Source organism: Micropterus salmoides, unplaced genomic scaffold (genome assembly GCF_014851395.1).
Source record: "Micropterus salmoides isolate LMB-PRFRI ecotype aquatic unplaced genomic scaffold, ASM1485139v1 Ms_hic_scaffold_3, whole genome shotgun sequence".
In the NCBI taxonomy this organism is placed as follows: domain Eukaryota; kingdom Metazoa; phylum Chordata; class Actinopteri; order Centrarchiformes; family Centrarchidae; genus Micropterus; species Micropterus salmoides.
This window is the reverse complement of record NW_024042261.1, coordinates 32512860-32530638: the sequence shown is the minus strand read 5'-3', so window position 1 is coordinate 32530638 and position 17779 is coordinate 32512860. Positions and strand designations below refer to the sequence as shown.

Sequence of the window (17779 nt, the reverse complement as noted above, 5' to 3'; positions counted from 1 at the left end):
TGAAGAACACAGTGTGCAGAACAGCTGAACCATGTGAAGACAGCCTAACTGATGCACTACAATAAAGAAAAGTTTTCAAACTGCTCTTTTAGAACTCAGTAATCAAATCTAATTGATCCATTTTCAAGACTTCTTAGTCTTTAAGACCCAAGACCCAAATTTTTTGCTCTTTGTTTCACTAGTCTTTTGAATCAATGTTAGTTCTGATGAGCTCTGACATTGTTAAATCCCTCCATGCAGCCCCATTCAAGCATCCCTGGGGCTTTCTTTGTGCTAGGATAAAAAGTAAAGGTTCCAATCTCCTCACCTCTCGCTGTTAACAGTGTCCTGCTGGCATGTGATGGCTGTTTTTAAGGATCTCCTGGTCAACACGAGTGTTTGTAACTGACATTGTGACAGGATATCTTCTCTTAACAGCACAGAAAAAGGGGCGTAAAAACAGGCTTATAAATGCATCCACACCCATTTGGCGAGTCCTCTGAAGAGGATTCCAGACTTCAAAGATGAGCACTTGGTAATCTGCTTTAAATGGATGTTTCAGCACCTCCATCATAGCCAGATCATCAACTGAGTCGACTTAAACCATGGCTGAAAAAACAATGCTAATAGTGGATAATTATCAGCTTTTACTCCATCTGCACTAGCTCTTCTATTCCATCTCCCATCACACACAGAGGCTGGTGAATAAACACAATGGCATGAATAAATAATGACCCCACAATCCTCTTAAGGTCCCCGAATAGTGAGCGGAAAAAAGACAAAAGTTTACTTTTGGTGTTTGAGAGCAAGCGGAGCCTGAAATTGTAAGCGACTCATTAGGGCTACATGTGGCTTGCCTGGGGCCTTGCTGAACAAAGATGGCACCATCCCCATCCTGTCATTCCTCAGCACACTCTAGGCCTGGCCTAATAAAATTCTAAAGTATACCCTTAAGAAACAGCTTCATTCCCAATAAAAGGGCTTAAGCACTGCCTTAAAAACCTTCATCTTCCAAACTTTCTTCTGGAATCATAATTCTATAAAACTGAGTGGGAGTTCTCAGAGTACTGAGAAGGCCACCTTTGCTTGATTTTCTATGTTTTGTATGAACATCATAGAAATATCCTTAAATGCAAAAGGAGCACATCTCTGTCAAAAAATTATATCCTCATCTCATCGCTCTCTCCAGATAGCTTACATAAAAGCCCACTGTTTTTCATTTCAGACACTTTGTCAGTGTTAAAGAATTGATTTGTGTGTGCCTCCCAGCTCCCACTGAGTGCATGACAGTTCAAAAGGCTATCTAAAATACATGCTGTCAAAAGGCTTGTGTTTCTAAGTGCTTATATAATTCAAACCATGGTAAAACTACAGCCACAGTTTGCAACATGGCAAATGAGGTTTGTTAATAATATAAATAGTTGTAAGAATGTAAGCATTATATAAGGCTGGCTGCATCCCTTGGACAGAAATAGGAATTCTGATCTAGTATCAGCATTTTGCAACAATTTAGGTGCATCTCTTAACTCTCTTTTCTGTATTAAATTTCAAGTATGCGTTCAACACAGTGGCATGTCATGTCATGGCAAGAATGCAGAGATGAGGACTCAAGTTTGAGACTCGGACTCATGTCGCACTTAAGTTTAAGTCGCACACACAGTGACTTGAGACTCAAAAGACTTCAGACTTGACTCGGACTCGAGATGCGGGACTCGTGAACAATGTTTATTTTTAGAAAACGTCTGACGAGATTGCTGTTATTCCCCTCCCTGCGTTACCTATAACCTACCTACGTAACACAACTATGTATCTGATGCGCGCAGCCTAACGTGAGAGAGGACAACAAACACAAAAAAGTGTTGTGCCGAAAAGTGATCGTCTGCCGAAAAGTGATTGCCATCCGTGGGAGGGTGCACAGTATGTTAAAGCTGTACTGCATAGTCTCTTTACGTCTACAGCTGCATCTGGGTCAAACAGACATAAAGGGAAATAAACATCCTTTTATGCCCGTAGTAATAGCAAAGGTATGTCTTTGTAAAACTTTACCAGTTCTTTTAACGGGATAATTACAATTGTGGCTAAATAAGCGTTTGCAGTTTATAGCGTAATCAGGCCTGACATTTATGTGATCATAGGCAATTATAGAAGCCTGTTGTTGCCAATGGATTATGTGTTTGGTAGGCGTATATCTAATATCCTTGTTTATATTTGGAAAACAGACTGTATCCTACTACTGAGTTATAAGACATGATCTCTTCTGCAATTATCATTATGACTCTACATTATTTTACTTGCTGTGTACCAACCAATACAGTCATTTTTACCTGTTAAAATACCTTTAAATGGCCAATACAACCCATAAAATGTAGTTTCCCACTTGCCAGAAAGTGATTGCAGCCTCTACCTATTGACTGAAAGGTATTTTCTGCCCTGAAAAGTGTTGATTTCATTAATGAGACACTGGTTTGAGAGTCTGGGGGATGTGTTGACTTACAGTAGTTTATAAGCTGTTAGTTCTAGTCTCATTGGGTTGTGCTCTGTAAGTGAAAAACAGGCTACAGGTTTATTGTTGATCATGTAACGTTACAGGTTTATTTAACATTAGTTACACTGGTTTGAGAGGCTGGTGGATGTGTTGACTTACAGTAGTTTTTAAGCTGTAATTAGCTGTAGATGCATTGTACATTAGGATACATGGTTGTGCTCTGTAAGTAAAAAAAAACAGGTTACAGGTTTATTGTTGATCATGCAACGTTACAGTTTTATTTAGTTAACGTTACACTGGGTTTGAGAGTCTGGGGGTTTGACTTACAGTAGTTAACAAGCTGTCATTAATTGCACTGCACATTACATGGTTGTGCTCTGTAAGTGAAAAACAGGTCACAATTACAGAATTCCTTATTCATAGTTTTCACGTGATGTCACATTCCAAGGAAAACGTTCCCTTAGAGGGCAAAAAAGATGTTATTTTCCGCTGCCTGCCAACCAGGAAGCAAGTGATATACTGTTACTATGAGTTTTTTACTTTTACATTGCCAAAATGCTGGATGGTAGTTGTACTTTCTGATGCACAAATTGAGGAAGAGACAAGCCTGAGCTGTGTTGGGTGAGGGATTCCTCACAAGGTAAACATAAACATTACCACAGTCTATGATTAACAATAGAAATGCGGCAGCGGATGCTGTAACATGGATCGGAAGTGCCCAACACTTGCAGTTTGTGTTCATATTATTGTTTTTCTTAAGTTGAGAGGTGATCCAAATAAATGTAACTGCTCTTGCGGCGTCTCTACAGGGGAGTCGCGGTGTGAGCTGCTATATTGGTCTGTTGTTTTGCCCTCCAGGCATCGCGAATGTCACGTGACTGAAAACTATGAATTGCTATGCAGTGTTCTAAGCAGCCTGGGTTGAATGCAGCAGGTGATACAACACTCATTATAACCACGAGTGACTTGAGACTTGACTTGGAGTAGCTTAAAGACTTGAGACTTGACATGGACTCTAGCTCAAATACTTGTGAGCAAATCTGCAAGAATGTAATAATAAAACATAACTTATGCAGACAGAAAACACCTTTTTGCATAGTAAATGTAAGAGACTTTGGTCAGAATGAGGTCAGCCAATTTCAATTCCAATTTTCCATTGAGGTGATAATTAGAAATAAATTTGCCTGGGGTAGATGGGGTCCTGGCAACTGGATGGGCAACAATGTGAACACCAGAACTATCCTTTAATATTCAAACCAGTGGTAAATCAGAATGCAATTTAAAATATAGTTTTTCTATTGCTCAAAACTGAACATTAATTCTTTAACAAGCTAATTGTAGTAATGGTAACAGTAGTCAGAAGCACCATTAAACAGCAATATGCTGTTTATTGTAAGATGTTTAAAATGTTTTTAAACAATCTTATGAATAGAATACAGTAAAAGATAACAGTATAATGTATTAGTATCATTAAATAATGTTTGCATAGCTATTACCTCAGTCAATCCAATTAATTGATTTGTGTTGCTATTTTGGTTCTTTTGGAAGATACACTTTGTTGTACTCTGATCAGCAGGATCAGGACTGAGGCAAATCAATTTTAATTGATCAGAAGTAACTACCTGTATTGTTACCTGTTATACATAATGTCTTCTTTTTTTTAGAATCAAATGCATATTTGTTAAATGTATTTTTCCTGAATGCTTTAAAGTGAACGCAGGCTGACTAAAATTGAAAGATACTATATTCTCTAAGACGTCTCTAGGATGTGTGTGAGCAAGGCAGAAAGGTGCAACCACTCTCATTTTTATCCCACTGTAACCTTTTTCCGATTTAATGACACTTTTTATTTTATAATGCAAGTTTTTTCTTATCTCGTTTGCACTCACACATAGAACCTGTAATACCTCTGCTTTATTGTCATGTGTACACAGTGCACCAATGCAACAGTCAGCAACTCTCCCAGGACCACCATGTATAAATAAAGGTTCACTGAATTAATGAAATTAATGCTCCTGGCCTAGCAGCATTTTGTGATCCTTTATCAAATCATTTTGCAGTTGTGACTTTTCAAGTTTGAACTTGACCTCCTCCAGGTTGTGGACAGAGACTCTGCATTAGACAGTTGTACATTGAGCCAGTACCATTGTGCCAATATTTGCTGCTTCAAGCGACCACCTCCGCAGAGCAACCGGCTCCCCTTGTTCTGTTTTACATCAGTTTTACTTGTTATTGTTATAAATATTGTTTATTGTTTAACTTTGTTCAAGTTGAGAAATACACATTTAAAAATGTCAGTATTTCACACATTCCTTGATAATTAAGCAAGCATACTCATAGTACCATTTGTTCCATTATAATTGAATTGCAATAGTGTCCACAATAATTGCAATATGACTTTTACTCCAAATTGTGCAGCTCTAATTGACATAAAAAAGATGCAATCTATTACAAAAGTGGCAACTGGATACAATTAAATAAAAATAAAAGCGCTTGCTTTCCAGGTTCAATTGTGGAAAAGCCTTACAATATTATTACAACAGTGATGTACCAGTCATATTCTATAGGGTCATACAACCAATATGTTTTTTAATATAACTGTTATCAAACAAGCTGACTGACAAAAGTCCAATTATTTTCTATTTCCTGAATTAAGTTGTCAAACAGTTTAAAAACAACAGCCGCAGGTTGCCATCCATTCCAAAGCTCAGTGCGGAAATTTTCTGGCTGTCCTGGACTACATTTCCATTGGCACTAAATACTAAAACTTACACGTCCAACCTTCCATAAACCACTATTAGTGCTTCGCTAGTAATAAGTCAGTTTAAATCCTCTAAATAGTTCAAACTGCCTGTGCCAAAATTTGGTAATTCACGCAGTCAAAGTATTGAGGTTTGAAGACAGAGAGAATGCTACTCTGCTGTGACCTGCTGCAGAAGCTGGCAATTCATACTGCTGAGATAAGACCAGTGTTTCTAGCGTGACAGCAGTACCTTTAGGGAACCACTGAAGGCAGAGGGAAAAAATCTAAAGCTTATGTCCCGAGCTATTTTCTTCAACATGCACAGGCTGTGAAATTTCACTGTGCCTAGCTACTCTCACTGGGAAAGAAATAATCCAGGAAGAACCTGAGCTGTCCAGCACAACAAGGTTTAAGAATTGCAGGGTCTTTGTGTGTATGAAAATGTCTGAACTACCCCTGTTTCTAAGCATGCTAATCTTATTTTGAATCATACAGTACTGACAAACCCTAAGAACAAAAGTTGGAATGCAAATAATCAATCAAACAGTTATGCTCACAGACAATCGTCTGAGATATCAGAGATTATCTTGTTTTTGAAGTGGTTCAAAAGTACTGCTTTCAAGTACAAAAAAAAAACAATCACAAACGTGATGCAGTTAGTTGCATCGTCTGAAAATTTTGTTGTGCTGTGTTTTTTCATACTCAAAGGTGCTTTGATGCTAGAAACCTGTGTGTATTTTTTCTGTTTGAAATATTCTGCACATGAATGTAATACATATGAAGATAATGTGTACACAAGCAAGATAAAGAAAGGGATGAGCTACTTGCAGGAATGAGAAGAAGAGAAAGAGGGGGGACACGGACATGCAAGCCCCACCAGATGACCCTTGTTGTCATTGTCTCGTTTGAAAAAAAGAGTAAACCAATTCATGCATTTAAGTTGTATTTAAACATTATTCACACAAATAAATGAGAGTCCTGTCCGGCGTCTCCACAGCGCCTCCTGCATCTCAACACTTCAGTGGCCATGTAGATGCAGTCAAAGAGTTGAAAGAAATAACTTATTTTATGCGCGATAAGCTGTTTACTGAAATATCTGCTTAATAAATAGTGCTATATTTTCCCAAACCTTGTGTTTTTACAAGTAACAATGGGTTAAAAACATTCTCCCATAAAGTGTGTTTTTTATAGATCCAAAAGTTTGCTTAGTAGGAGTGTCTGCCTTCTTTTGTCTGTACGCAAGGTTTATAAGTGAGGCCCCTGGTGTTTACTGATGATTTTTTTTGTAAATCAAGCAAGTCTGAAGGTTTTGTAGCAAAGACTTAAAACATAAAACACTACTTTCTGGAATGCAGTATCAGGAAAGAATTACAACAAAACTTTTCATGAACAGGACTGCAAATTAACTTGAGTACTGATCTGATACCAGTGGTCTTTTTCCTTTTTAATGAAAAATATGTTTACCTACTTATTAATATAAATATAAGTGGTCATAACAAAGTTTTTTTAGGTTTGTGAACATTTTGATTATATTGTCGAAAGTCTGTAAAATTAAATGTTGCCAATTATATAACAACAACAACAACAAAAAAACTTACATTGTATTTACATGAGCTGATACAGATCCAGAACATTAAACAAGTGCCTCACTATGTGTATCCCATTTTAGGCAAGGACAGTAATATAACATGAGCATAGATAATTGACTTTATGTTAAATGGATACTGCTAAGAGACAGACAGAAGTTGTGAAACTGGGTTCGGATGATCCTCCCTCGAGGAGGGCTCATCCTGCTCCATGTCGTTCTTTGAGCTGTAGTGAGGCCCCTGAGCCTTGGTGGTAAGATGGGCCCTGATGTGCTGTTGGTTTATACTGTCAGAGGCACTAGCAGGAAGCGGGTATGGAACTCCACAGATAACAGACCAAAACTGTCCGCACGGGCCTCTAAAACCCAGCAAATTAGCCTGCAAATGAGCCAGAGAATATCTCTACTAATCCATGATCTGAGCAGAGACTCTGCCAAAAAAGTAAACAAATAAATAACTTCACAAGAAATACTGGGGGTGGAAATAACCACTGCTGTGAGCTAGGAAACCACTAGTGATTTCTTTGAAGCATCATTTTGCCTGATATTCTGAGGCGACGACGCCTGTCACTGTTTCAGAACAAGCATCCATGTTGTGCTCGATGTAGATGCAGGGAAATTACAGATCCCAATTTAACAGAAAACACAGACCCGTACAGCAAATGATCACATTTTCTGTGATCACAAGATGACAAAAGGCATCAAAATACCAGTGTTTTACAAAAGCAATTATATTTGTCTTTACAGGAACACTGATATAATTACCAATCCTTAATGTATAAATGGTATAATCATTTCTGTGATTCTTTAAAACACAATTTTCTGTACATATTTGTCATTACAACTTAGCAAATACAAAAGGTGTCTGTCAAAGTGAGGCAATTAGTGTCTGTATAAATAGCTCTTTCCTTGATCTTGATTCTTTGAACAAGCTTGCGAGTTATTTGAATTAATGTCTTGGATATAAGATGTATTTTTTACAGAAAGGAAGACAGTAAATTGAATAAAATATGTTGTGACAAAAAATACAATTTAAAAATTAAACCCACATTTTAAACCCACATTTATGAAAAACTAGTTGAAGCTTTTTTACTATTAACAGGTAATGAAATTCATTTGTGCATAATATCTGTTGTTACATATAGACATGAGTATTTTATATCAATTCTCAATTTCAGCTTTTCGTGTTGCTTGTCAATTTTGCTACCTGCAACATGTACAGTAATACACAAGCAGATTAAGGTTTATGGTACGTTAAGTACTGACATATGACTAATCTTCCAAATAATCTGCAGCACACAGACAACTGCAAGCCAGGACTGTGATTAGTAGTAAAACCCTGCAGGGCAGTGGTACAACTGGAAAAGAGAATCATTCCATATAGTCTGTTAAAACATTGAAAGTACACCGTCACTCTCAAATTATGTAATTAAATGATTCACTTTCAGTATGCAGACGGTTACAGTCTCCTGGAATGCACAATCATTTTCATGCCATTCTATTATAAATGATAAATGATTATTTCATTTACTAAAATAAGACAATCACATAAAATAGTTTTATGTTAACCAATAAACACTACTGTATAAGAACAATAAATATTTAAACAAGAAAGGCTTTACTGACCATATTATATACATAATTTAAATGAACAGAGCAATAACATGCTTGCTGTTTTGCAAGGATTTGGAATTTTTGTTGTCACTTTCATTTCACACAAAAAACAGGAAGACCTGAAAACAATATTGGTCTCGCTTTCATGTCCAAGTATTTATGTAAAAATTGTCTATATCCTTATTTTCTATGCACATGTGCCTTGTCGTGTGTGTGTGTGTGTGTGTGTGTGTGTGTGTGTGTGTGTCCGCGCGTGTGTGTGTTGGTGTTAGAGTGTGTGCAAATATGCTACTTCTTCACCAAGGTCACAATAGGTAACCCCATCTCTGTGGGCCGACCACACTGCTGTAAAACATGCCCTAATGAATTCAGCCCTGTAATACAGAAAACATCTTGTCTATTGGAAGTCTGATTTCGCTTCACCCAACAGTCTTAAATGTGGAGTGTCAGAAATTTGCTTATTCACCTCAGGAGGGTGTGGTAATCACCACTGGCATTTCAGTATGCATTGTCTATGCAGTACAAGATTAAGATGCAGAGGTTTCGTCTCAAAGTGTAAAGATGTTGCTTATTCTGTGGTTACTTGTTGAAAACTATCATTATGTAGAGGGTATAATTTATAACATGAATCCTTATTTTAATTCATCTGTAGTCGAGTGAATAATGATCAAAGAAATCCCAACTTGAAAACATTTTGTTATTTTGTTAGCTATATTGGACTATGGTAGTACAAAACAGTATTCAGTTAGACATTGCTACATTAATGTTTCTGTGACTTTTGCAAACTCTGATTTTTACTTTGCCTGGGTCTATTTGAAAAATACAACACTGTATTTAACAGAAGAAAATTAAACCAAAATTAGACCATTAAAAGAATTGAATTCCCTATGATAAATACAGTGAACAATCACCGTCAAGCTCAGTAGGTGCATTTCTATGCAAGGGGAATGTGGCTTGGGCCAAGAATGACAGGAGTGAATAAAACTGAACAAATGTTCTTTCAATCACTATCAACATGGTGAGGGGACAGGCTGATGTACTCCCCACTCAAGTTCAAATCTGCGCGAGATTTGTTTTTCAAAGCCCCTCAACCTTTTGGGGCTGTGACATGTTTCTATGAGAAACACCTGCCCCTCATAGACATTCATGCTATGTTCAAAGATTCAGCAACTGAGCAACGCCCTGGAGCTCTTAACCTCAATCTTTCAACAGTTCAAAGTTTCTTCAGTCTTTAACCCTCCAACAAGTATCTGTTATGAGTAGCAAGGAAATAAGTCATTGTCACTGTAGAGTTTGCACTTACTGTGAGAAGTTTTTTTTCGTAGTCTGTTTTATAAGTTAGTAAGAAAAGCAATACTGATTGCTAGGCTATTGGCTAGGCTATAAATAATGCTTACCTAGGCCACATTTTTGGTCTCATCTTGAACCGGAGCATCTGCAGGTTAATTTCATACCCGATATGTTACGATCCACTAAAGTTAGGCATGATTCAAGATAAATAAATCCCTGTTTTTGTTATCGTCCTCATCTTGACTGTAAGGGAGCCGGGACAACAAAATTTCCAAATCGTCCCATTATCCCGTTTATTGTGTCCTTATTAAGTTATCCAGTTAGGTGATCCCAGGACGCTCAGTTACAACACCATTACACTATTCTATAAAAAAAAAATTAGACTTTAATAAACCCTATTCAAAATGTTACATACATCTATATAAGAAAACTTACTATACTATACAAAATAACTATTAAAGCTGTTGCATAGATCGATATAAGATGATAATATAGGTTTCTGTGGTATTAGTAGCAGGTGTTGTAACATAGATTAGAAGAAGATGAAAAAGAAGAAAAAGAAGGAAGTGCAGAAGTTGTAGTGTTTTTGGTACAAGTAGATATTCATATTGATTATTAGTAATTTAGGGATTTGTGTAATTATGTGCAAACCAGAACAGCTTCATTACCATAATACAACCTGAATAATAGTAAGGCACCTTATATCTCAATATGAAAATTAGAGGTTATCAGCAGCTATAAAGGCAGAAAATAAATCTTGTCTGTAAACATATCTGTATGAAAATGCAGGAAATAGGCTGTGCATGGTAAATCCACATGAAAAGACTGGCCACATTTCATTTGACAACTGAACATCAATAAATATTGCTCTTACCCCAGCTAAAAGCGTGATCACATCAGCACATTAGCCACTATGTGCTTTGAAGGTAAAAATGTTGATTGATGACTTGTATTTAATCATGCAGAACAAAACACAGAACTGAATTAAGAAACCCGACCATCATTCATCTTCAAGTCTGTTTTTTTTACCAACTATTTCCAATCATTAGTCAGTGGGAGAGCCTCAAAAGTGTGTTGTTCCCATGCTTACTTGGAGTTATAAGGAATATTCTTAATGTTTATAAAAAAAACAGTACTGACATTTTGATAATAATCACACCATTATATTTTCTACAAACATGTTTCATCAATTTAGCAGAATTTCCACCATCACATTGGTCCTCTCCTCAAAATAAAAACTGGACATTGTCGTTTTGTATGTCCATTATTTCCAATCTACTTTAACTAATGCAAGTCCCTTTATGTTACCATAAACCCACTCTTCTGCTACTGCCAGAGATTCAACTGGCACTAAAAACAAGAATACATTGCACCAATTATTGCACACCTGTGAGAATTTCTGAATCAGGGTTAAGATTTGATTGAGTACTTTTAAAGCACAGATGGATCTGGGTCCATTGGATAATACTTGCCACTGTTTGCTGTTCTGTGGACATAGACTTCTGTTGTGATGTTAAAAAGATAACTTCTGTCATCAGGGCTGCTGATGTTGTGCCACTTTCTGTATTAAAAGCACTGCAAAATAATGTCACTACTACTACTATAATAAAAAATATTAGTATCAGTCAAGGCTGTGTTCTAATGAAATTCTAATTAATTTGACAAAAATCAGAGTTGATTTAGTGATTCAGGTCAGGGAGATCTCAACAGAAACCTCCACTAGTAGATTGTGAAAAATCAAAATGCAGCTGGAAGGTTGTGGAGAGACTTTCACAAGAAGATTTCTGTGAAGTTCCTAGAGGCTTTGCCCCGAAGCAATGCCTACAGCTACCAGGATTTGAGTAATGAGTAATAATAAAAAATAATTTAACTCCAAAAACAAAATATTACACAGATGAGTCCTATACTTTATGATTCTCTGCCATCCATTGGCATAAGACATGTTCATACTTGAAAAATAATCTTTAAATAAAACAGTTTTGCTCTGAATAATACTACAATGCAGAGGGAGAAACTGCATTGCTAAATCACACTAGACTAAGATCAAAGCTTGGCTATATTTATATACTGTATATCTCCTTGATCAATATAGACCAGATCTCCCAGAAGAATGGAGTAAAGGAAAACCAAATCAGTACACAACTAATCGCTCACTGGAACTAATTACATTTTGTCCATAGAAAAATACCAGCGTCAGTCACACAGGCATTTTTTCTATGAACAGGAACTGTGTAGGCCTTAGCCGCATTATTTCTCTCTGCAGGTTATGGAACACATAAATAACAGTCCCTCAGCAGGCTTTTGTGGTTATCTCCAATGCCTGTTGTCATGGTTACAGAAACGTAATTTTCAGGACTCAAGAGACTGAAAGTAGAATGTAAGTCTAGCCATGACAGTAAGGCAAAGTTGGGATTAGAGCACACATCTGGATAAGATATAATGGGGTAAAACCCAAGAACAGCAGCCCTCTCCCAAACCCAGCAGGTTGGGCAGGCCTCCTTGCTGTTCAGCCAGTGTAGAATGTGCAATGACTCAGCAGTTGAAGTGTCCTCAAGGGGGTCCCTAGGGACCAGAGGCATGTTTGATGAGAGAGACACACATACCTGTACATGCATTTTAAACGTCACCCAACCCATACACGTGCACAGGACATGCATGAAGCCAGACACAACACACAAATATACACGCATTAACAATCGATGCTGAACATAATTACTCATCCAATTCTCAAAAAATGCTAGTGATTGAAAGCAATCCGTCCATAGTGATACACTTTCAATTGTCACTGGTCTACCCATCATGTAGTAGGTCAGAAAAAACATTAATGTAGCACATCATTTTATGATCACATCACAACTGAAATGAATCTTAGTATAGCACATAATTAAGGGGTTTAATTCACAGTGTTTATGGGATGTCTTGGAATCACTTGAGCATCAAAAAAATTGTTCCAAAATTGCTATCGCTTCTTTGCATGCATTAAAACCAGGGTCAAGTAAGTCACATGTGAAGAGGGGGAGAACTGCCCAGCGGCTTGAATACATTAAAGCAGAGTAAATGGTTTGTTGATTTACAGAGATTAAAGCACACACAAGCAGGCCTGCTCGATGGATTTTAATTAACTTGCCATATATAAATTGTACGTTATCAGGCATTACTGAATTAAATGCTGAATACAAGTGCTCTTTCTGCTTGGGTGAGTTGAATAAAAGGGTACTTAGAATCTCGATTGGGTCTCACAGATGTAGTATGATGCTGCAGCTACGGGTGCTATGAATACATTCCAGCATACCAACCCCTCAACATCCATCCAAGGAGATTCTCTTTAATTATGTACCATACAGCCAAATTCAAGTCCCTTGGCATCTCAGATGATCAACCAGAGGGATACCACGTTCTCTCGCTGAGTCATTCGGGCAAATGGATTCCACTTCCAAGAGTCATTTCTGTCAGTTATAATAAGAAGCTAATACATAATGTGACACACTCTGAAATGCAAAACTATTCACAAGGTTCTCTGCAAGGCTGTGCCAGGGCAATTAGAATTTTGCTGCTAGGCCCTTGATGACTTCCTCTATCTCTGAAGTATCCTGAGGACAGTATCATAAATCTGCCAGTTAATATGCATGATTTAGGTTTGTGTTTAACTTTGCATAATGTGAAACAGAACTTTTTACTACATAGCAAGTCTATGTAAAAAAAAAAAAAATACAAAAGACTCAGGCAAACAAACACAAAAGAGGTATGTGGTTAAAGGAGCCCTGTCTGTCAGGAACTTCCTCCACACGGCACTGAATTTACTCCAAGAGCTTTTTCTTTCAGGGTATACATTATACAAGCAATTACCAACATTGTAACAAAGTTTATTGACAAATCAGCCCTGCGGGGACCGAGCTGAGTATCCAAAAGGTATTTCTGCTTCTAAACAAAATCCTGTAATATCATGACTGTATAGAACACTATTCTACAGTTTGAATAAAAGTATCTTCAGCAGAATTGCTTTTATCTTCTGGCATTTTCCACCACTTGACATGGCTCATAGTTACATATTCCCTGAGCTCAAGTGACCTTCTTAGCAAGCACACAGGCTCATCTGGCCCTTGGGGGAAACCAAGCCACAGACAGATGAATTCAATACATATGGCTTCCCACTTCCTGGCACTGATTTCACAAAGGAACCTGCCAGTTTCACACATACATAGTGATTTACACATTGAAACAAAAAGAATGATGAATAGCAGAGGTAATGTTATGCCACACTTCTGGCTGTACTGTATTACTGATAATTGTCTTTTCTTCAAGAGGTCAAATCCTAAATATGTTGGTCAAACAGACACTTACAAAGACAGAAAAGATACAACTAATCTTGTGGTTGTATGGATTCCAGTTGTGCACTGTCAAAAACTAAACAAATCCAAACCAACATAATCACCATTTAGTCTGTAGTATGCAGAACAGTCCAGCTTGTGTTTGGTGCTGTCTCAAAGATATAGCATGTCATACTGCATGAATGTACAGGAACATTCTTTGAAAAATTAACACAAATCTATTCCGAAATCAAAATCAAATCCACATGGAAAAAGACACATTGTAAAATCAGCTTTCCTGATAAGGACTGAGAAAAAAGTAAAAGAGAAAAGTACCGTACCGTTTTCTGTGTTCTCGTGTTCAGTGTCAGTGAGAGTAAGATTGGAGTTTGCCCTGCTGGAGAGGCATGAGCTGCGGCCTGACTTGGTGTTGCTGCGGCCCCATAATCTGACCGCATGCTCCGGCGACATGATGCCGTCTGTCTCTGTGTCTGCATCTGAGCCCACGCTGACTGAGAAGTCGCGGTGAGGCAGACCCATGTCAGTCCTGTATGTGGCTACGTGGGATGGAAGGGCATCTCCAAAGCCAAGGTTTCGAAGGGAAAAGTCTGCCCCTACAGCAAGCCAATAGATACAAAGCTCCGGTAATTAAAACTGCCACAAACTTAACTCACTTAACATAATAAACTGTATTCAATGCAGAAAAAGATGACAGCAATATCCTGGCCTTGAGAGGTGTAGTAATAATTTAAAAGTTTCACAACCAATAGTTGCAGCGTTACATGAAGATGCAAGTACATCCCCTCTGTACAAGATTGTTATGTGGTTATAGTATCTTTAGGATCTTTCAGTTTATTATTTTCACCACATTCATCTCAGTGTCATCTCAGTAAAGCAAATATGCACAATATTGTTCTTACTTTCCTTCAGTGCACAAGGACATGGTGTTTGTAATTAGGATTAAACATTTCAATTTTTTGGTAAATTGCAGATCTATGCTTCAGTTGGATTTAAAGCTATATCAACAGTGCCACTTTGAACTTTGATGATCAATAATACATTTGAATAAGCAGGCAAAAGGTATGCATGTCTTCCATGCAGTTTTTAATATTGGCACAGTAAGTTCAATCCCTGGCCACCTCTGTTAATAGTCAAACAACGTGGGCTGACCTCTACAGTGACTGAATGTGAATTGTCAAGAGACTTCTCATTAAAAAGCAATGATGCATATATTGAGACCAGGTAGTAACGTGCCCTTAAACCTACAAACCGTTGTTTTCATGTCATTGTGCACTGCAAATATACTTATAGATTAACCATACAGATATCAATGACAATCGCTTCTATTGGCTAAGGCTAACCTTGCCGGCTGAACTCGTCCACTTCGTGATGAACCATTTCCTTGACACGGCTCCCATAGGCCATCCTTGAGTCATGGTCGAAGGCCTTGAGTGTTTCACTGGAGCTGTAGGATTTGGGGTTTGGTTTGCCATCCTCACTGTCTGCTGACGAGCTTGTGTAACGGCGCTCTGTGTCCTGCCGGGCAGTGAGTGAGCGGTAGGGTCTACGTTCCTTCACTTCCATGGCTGCCTCCACACTATTTTCAACATCAAATGTGGGTTACAATGCCAGTTTAGTTTGAGTAATTCTGTAGAAGAAAAATACAAACAAAAAATATTTGTATGGAACGATGGCTTGACAGAAGTGTTGATTTTTAAATGTAATCCTTTCATAATGCATCATATAAACATATAATCATTCGCAACCATGATAAACTATTATTTTAAGAGGTTTAATATTAGATAATATAAACATCATCAAGTAGAAATTACTGATGCTCTCCATACACACACACACACATACACACAAACTTAACCAAACAACTGTGGAAATTAATAAAATGCAAATGCATGTTTCCAAACAGCAGTGTATGCCTGGCTCAGCACACACAGGGAGAGCATGAAGAACCACCAGGATTAGATTTAATAAAATATGGTACAACAAATCTTGCATCTATAAAGTTTACGGTGCAAGTCTCCCACAAATATTCTATTTTATGTGCCGTATACAAATGCTGTGCCTCCAGCACCTGTAAAAGTGGCAGGTGTCCTTCCATGAATTGTGTTGTTTATAAGTTACAAATCATCACAAGCAGAAAACTGAGGAGCCAAACAAATCTAGGACTACCCTGAACCAGCAGAGAAGATTAAAATCTGAAACATAAAACCACAACTGTCAAATAGCACACGGTGTATAAGATCAATAGAGATATTTTCTGGGCTTGAAGGATACAATATTTAAGAAAAATAAAGAAACATGCGTATATACTGTATATTCAAACATACATGTTTTTGGTTTTAAAAAGGAGACAGACAAAAAACCAAATACAAATTAACACTGTTGTTTTAGTGTAACATCATATAATTGATGTGTAATACTGTATTACAGTATTTAATTGATGATGCCTTGCAAACAGCTCATTCCAAGTGACCACATGTTTAAAGATATTGAGCTGGATTAACAAATGTCAATGTGGATATAAACTTGATTAAAGGCTTCATCACTGTTTACTTTGAAGCTCAATTACTGAATATAGGCAATTAGTGACCAAGATATTGCAGCAATATCATACGTTTCCCTGCTTCTTCCAAATGCATGCATGATGATATATCCATAATTATGTATCAAGAGCTGAACACCTTATAATTCATGTTCCACGATTCTACTCCTATCCTACTAGCTCCCACACTTAAACATGTATTTTACTATGAAGATAAATGGGATGCAAGTCACTGGATAAGAGAACACAGCTCTTTTTACTGACAATATGTCTGTGTTGTTCAGACAAGGATTTTCCACAAGATAAGCTCTTTATGAATACTGTATGAAATTTTTGTCGGACAGAACAGTAAACAATAATCCCAAGTGAACTATATTTGCCCCTACTTTAAAAAAAAGAAGCTTTTTATGAAGACATGATTGTTGGGTTTGGGGGTTTTGTTTTGTATGTATTGACAGCTGAAAAGATCCTAGTGATTAATGACTTGGGGCCTCAATACCAAGACCTCTGCCATACGGGGGGGGTAAATGCTCCCATTCTGCAGCCGCAAGAGCACTTCAGCTGCTTCCAAGATTTCAGATGCAGCTTGTATGGGTTCCTAATTTTTACCTTTTTGCTCAAGATCCTTGATGCTATGCAAATTTGAGAGAGCGGACAACAAGCAGCTTTCTAAAGTGCATTGTTTCTGTTTCCAAAGAGCTGGGCTCAGTGCTTTGGCCATCTCTCTTCTGCACAGCCCTTCTTCATCATTATTAATAGGCTGGCATGCAATGAGATGTACCTTTGAGGCCATGGGAAACCCAGATGAGTTTCTCAAAGACGCAACAGACCAAACACAATGCTAGATGATATGGGATGCAAATGTAGGACCTAGAAACGTATCCACCTTGAGTGCAGCTGTCAGAATTTTCACACAAAGCGTACTGTAAAACTAAACAGCGCTGTTCTTCATAAAAAGGCTACATCTGGCATTATGATTGTGTTTCAGCGCCAGAGAGCAAAGCTGTTGTTCTTGTTCATCTATCTAGGCCTAAATCCTGGGAGAAGGAGCCAAAACAAAGACATTGCCACAGTTGTATTATTTTAATGTACTGGTACGTGAAGATAATAAACAGAAGACTTTATTTAACCAAGATGTCTCAACTCTTAATAAGAAACAGAAGTAAGAAGTGATAAGAGGAGTATTTTTAAAGTGTTATTATCAGGACTCAAGAGA

The 17779-nt window shown here is 37.5% G+C and overlaps 1 protein-coding gene across 1 annotated transcript in view; it reads right to left on the bottom strand.

Moving 5' to 3' along the window:
- tenm4 (teneurin transmembrane protein 4) overlaps positions 1-17779 on the bottom strand; it is a 157522-nt gene that overhangs the window by 104005 nt on the left and 35738 nt on the right. The window contains exons 2-3 of the mRNA XM_038694058.1: positions 15365-15651; positions 14345-14617 (exon numbers count right to left, since the gene is read on the bottom strand). Coding sequence (XP_038549986.1) covers positions 14345-14617; positions 15365-15587 — 496 coding nt within the window. The 5' untranslated portion in view covers positions 15588-15651. The remainder of the gene's footprint in view (positions 1-14344; positions 14618-15364; positions 15652-17779) is intronic.